The sequence below is a fragment of the Vicia villosa genome, unplaced genomic scaffold, assembly GCF_029867415.1.
Source record: "Vicia villosa cultivar HV-30 ecotype Madison, WI unplaced genomic scaffold, Vvil1.0 ctg.002011F_1_1, whole genome shotgun sequence".
In the NCBI taxonomy this organism is placed as follows: domain Eukaryota; kingdom Viridiplantae; phylum Streptophyta; class Magnoliopsida; order Fabales; family Fabaceae; genus Vicia; species Vicia villosa.
The window spans coordinates 420,998-425,438 of NW_026705811.1; the positions used below are offsets into that span (position 1 = coordinate 420,998).

General features: G+C 30.5%; 1 protein-coding gene across 1 annotated transcript; it reads left to right on the top strand.

Annotated features, from left to right (window-relative positions):
• The first annotated feature begins 668 nt into the window (after nt 1-668).
• On the top strand, nt 669-1,244 carry LOC131637497 (uncharacterized). The gene has a single exon (XM_058908089.1). The coding sequence runs from the start codon at nt 669-671 to the stop codon at nt 1,242-1,244; it is 576 nt and encodes a 191-aa protein (XP_058764072.1).
• Nucleotides 1,245-4,441: the final 3,197 nt, after the last annotated feature.

The window sequence follows — 4,441 nt, forward strand, 5'->3', positions numbered from 1 at the left end:
TGAAGGAGTGAAAAGAAGAAAGAAAAATAGAAGTTGCTATAAGTATAAAAGAAAATTAATTAATATGAAGAAGTGAAAAGAGAAATCTTTGGAAAAAAAACAGAAGTGACTATAAATATGAATTAGGGTTTTATGAGATGATGGATTAGAGAGGTTATTCTATTTTAATCTATAATTTATTTAGTAATAGGAGTTAATGGGTTAGTGGGGTTACTCCTTTTTATTTTTATATTATTTTATTAATTATTTGGAAATTTATTAATTTTATTATTAATTTTTGTTAATCTTATTGATTAATATGTGAAACAATTGTGTGAGAAATGTGTTAGCGGTGAGAGTGGATGAATAAATTTTATTATTATTAATTATGATTTAACACTTTTATTATGCTTGTTAATAATGGTGGTAACCGTATTCCTTAAGAAATGAATCTGAATTAATGCTTTATGTTTATTTATTATTATTAGTTTCAATTTAAAATAAAGAGTTTCAATTTAGTTATATTAATTAATTAATATGTTAAATTATTGTATGAGAATCTGAGTATCACTTCCTTGAAGGAGTGGAATATGGCCATTATGGGAAAGCTTTTCTAAAATATCCAAGCTAAGGCAGACAAGTTATGGGTTAAATGGGTCAATGCATACTACTTAAAACAGCAAAATGCAATGGATTGGCAAAGTAAAAACTGCTCTTGGATTCTGGCTAGTGTGTTCAAGTGCAGGGACAGAATTAAGGGAACCAATACTTGGGGATCTGCTCTGACCAATGGCAAATACAACACAGTTGAGATTTATAATGATCTTCGTGGAAATAGAGAGCATGTTACTTGGAAGTATGTGTTGCATCGAAATTTTGCTAAACCTCTGGCCAAGTTTATTTTGTGGTTGAGCCTACTGGATCGATTAAGTATCAAGGATAGATTGTTGAAGCATGGAAGCAATGTTGATGCTGGCTGTATTTTTTGCAGGGACATGGAGACTCTTCATCACCTATTCTTTGAATGTCAAACAACTAACCTAATTTGGCGCTCAGTTCTCCACCATATTGGGTACAACAGGAACCCCAGAGGTTGGTCACAAGAGAAGATTTGGCTTAACAGTGAAACTAGAAAGAAAGGGTGGCATAGAGACTTGCTAAAGATTGCAATTGCAGAGTGTGTGTATGGTATTTGGCGACATCGCAATGGTGTAATTTTTAGCCAGACTCGTGGATCCTTATATTTGGAAGGCAATAGTTCATGATGTTCTTATTAGAGGTAGTTTCCAAAAGTCTATTAGGAGTCATGTAAATGTTGAAACTATGAGTATCTCTCTTTAATGGGCATGTTTAGTTTTGTGGATGCATAATGCATCACCTGGATCTTCGGATCGGTTGTAATTCACTGTTTTTGGCAATAAAAATAGTATTATCTTTATTCCAAAAAAAAAATGAGTTAGTGGAGATAATTTAATTATATTAATTAATTAATATGTTAAATTATTGTATGAGAAATGAGTTAGTGAAGATAGTGTATTAATAAATTTTATTATTATTAATTTTAATTTAACATTATTATTATTAATAATTAATTAAGAGGTGAATTAATAAAATAAAATAAATAAACATATATGTATCAAATTACATAATTACCCTTAGTTTTGGCTAAAAAAAATCCTTAAGAGACTTAGGACTTTAATTAATAAGGTGCTCTAGGTTTTACAAAATGGGTGCTATACATGCAGGAAGATTGGATGAAAAATGCTAATGTTTTGGAAAATTAAAATATCGGTACATATTGCTTTTGACGTACAATCATATATTTTTCAATAGATATTCCATGTTCATCGTAATGAAATGTGCAGACTAACACAATCAATCATTTTGAGAAGAATGATTGATTCTAATTTGAGAAGTATGCTCTCTTTTCTTTTCTTTTTTTCAGGTATTGATTATTTTCTAGATCTTTACTAATTTGCTCTAATAGATTATTTGTTATTACATTTCAAGCCTAATATTTTTATATGTTAATTCAAAAACAAATCAGTCAATTTAGAATTCCGTCCATTTTTGTTGTCTGGAGTCCAAATCCTTTAGTCTAAATAGATACAACAAACTCTTATTATTGTTGAAAAACACACCATGGAAACAATTTTCACATAGTGTACTGGGGGTATGAGGTATTTGAGGGTATATTATGTGTTGTAACAATTTTTATATAGTGTTATTCTTTAATTGTCTATTGATAACGGCCGTGGTTTTTTCTCCGGTTTTAGAGTTTCCACGTTAATCTCTTGTGTTGTGATTGTGTTCCTCTTTTTTCTCTATGTTTGTTATTTTACCAACAACTAGTATCAGATCTGGGGATAAGTGTTCTTAGTATCCTTTGTGGTTACAGCTTTGTCTGATCTTCCACATCAAAAAAGAAGGGTAGTGTTGTGAAAGAGTTGTTGAGTTGCAGTCACAAGTTCCGCTGTGCAGTTTGGATTAGAGAAAATTGATGGAAGAATTATTTTTGACTTGTGAAAAATTCAAGTCAAAGATGTGTCGCTACAATCAAGATTACACAAGGTGCAAGATTGTGTCATTGGTTGAAGAGCTTTTGCGAACAAGAAAGTTATAACATAAATTTTCAACCTGGTTTTTGGCATGTGAAAATTCTTGGAGTGGTTTAACTTCAAGTGAAATTTATTTTTCATGATAAAATATATTATTGTCGGTGATGACAAGTGAAATTCTTGAAGTGGTTTATCTTCAAGTGAAATATATTCTTCATGAAAGAGTATGATAGTTTTTAAAATTATGGTTGTCAGTGAAGACAATATGAAAATTCTTGGAGTGATGTATCTTCAAGGGACTATACTTTTTATGGTGGAGTATGATTGTCAGTGAAGACAATTAATGAAAGTTAATATATTATTTTTAATCAAGGTGAAGATTATTGGGTTTGGTTGAAAATATATATGTTGAAGAAGTCTCACATCACTTAGTTTTATGAAGAAAGAGGGAGTCCAAGGCTATATATAGGATTCAAGTTTTTCTTTACAAAATGCACCCGTCAAAAGCATTTTAAGCTTGTATTTGACTTTCTTTGTTTTCTTATGCTCTGGTATTAGAGTGTTGTGAGATGCAGTTAAATATTTATTTTGGAGGGTGTGGGTATACCGGGGCCTGGGATATTTGAGGGTATGTTGTGTGTTATAATAATTTTCACGTAGTATTATTCTCTTGTTGTCTATTGACAACGGCCATGGTTTTTTCTCTAATTTTAAAATTTTCACGTTAATCTCTTGTATTGTGATTGTGTTCCTCTTTTTTCTCGTTATTTTCCCAACACTTTTCACCTTTATGGTGTAAAGACTAGTGCTCCTAATTTCTATTTGTGGTTCCATGTCTCTTATACTATGCAAAAATACAAAATTTAAAGGAATATTTCACAAAAATCACTGGGTTTCAAGTCTCTCTTTATAAGGATACAATTTTGATTAAAATTAAAATTAGGTTTTTTGTGAACTCTCAAACACCATACATCATATTTTTCATCTAAACTGTATTGAATCATCACTTTATGTCTTTCATTTTGAGTATTAGAAACCTTATCAAACCCTTCCGGTTTTGGGAATTTTTTCAGTGATGCATCTCCGAATTAATCAAACTTCTAATTTTTGGGTTTTTCTCGGAGATGCATCTCCGAAATCTGGGAAAATCTAAAAAAATTTACTTGGAGATGCATCTTCGAAGCAGGAATATTTTGAAATTTTCGCGGGAGATTTTCCCCATAGAGGGGTCAATAAAGAAATTCTCAAAAGGAATTACAAGCAAATGCAAGAGGAAGAGGGGTGGAAAGAGTTTTTTAAAGAGTTTTTTTTAACTATAATATAATATGGGCTTGAGCCCATAACAATTAAGTTGATAAATATACAATCCAAACTTAGAAATCACCCAGCACGAAGCTTCATCCAAATTTTTATAACTTTATAACCCAAAAATAAAAATAGAAGTTCAAACAAAAGCAAAAATAGAAGACAACTTTGAACGTTTAAAAAATATTATTTTAAAAAAATTACTGGTGTTAATATTTAAATTTGATGAAAGTAAAATGTAATACGAGTGAAAAAATAGGCGTAGCACTATAGAAAACATGAATCTAATCGTAATCATAATCAACCAAAAGCAAAGACAATTGATATTTTCAAAGGCCCCTCAAAAATGTCTGGTGAATAAGACCATTTGGTCTTTTACACACCACAAGTCCACAACATTATTTATTTGTAATGCATGAAGTTGAAGTTGACTATTAAATTAAAAATATAAAAAAAAAAAAAAATGCACGCACACGTCGAACTTGGAAAGTACCCTTGTACCAAATAAGCCACTTACATAAAACTCCAAAAATTAGTGGGTTTGGATATTATTGTTACTACTATTTGATTTGAAATTCAGATGGTGTTGAGTGATGGAC

Coding starts and splice junctions, on each gene's coding strand:
- LOC131637497 (XM_058908089.1), top strand. CDS start 669: ATGGATTGGCAAAGTAAAAACTGCTCTTGGATTCTGGCTAGTGTGTTC.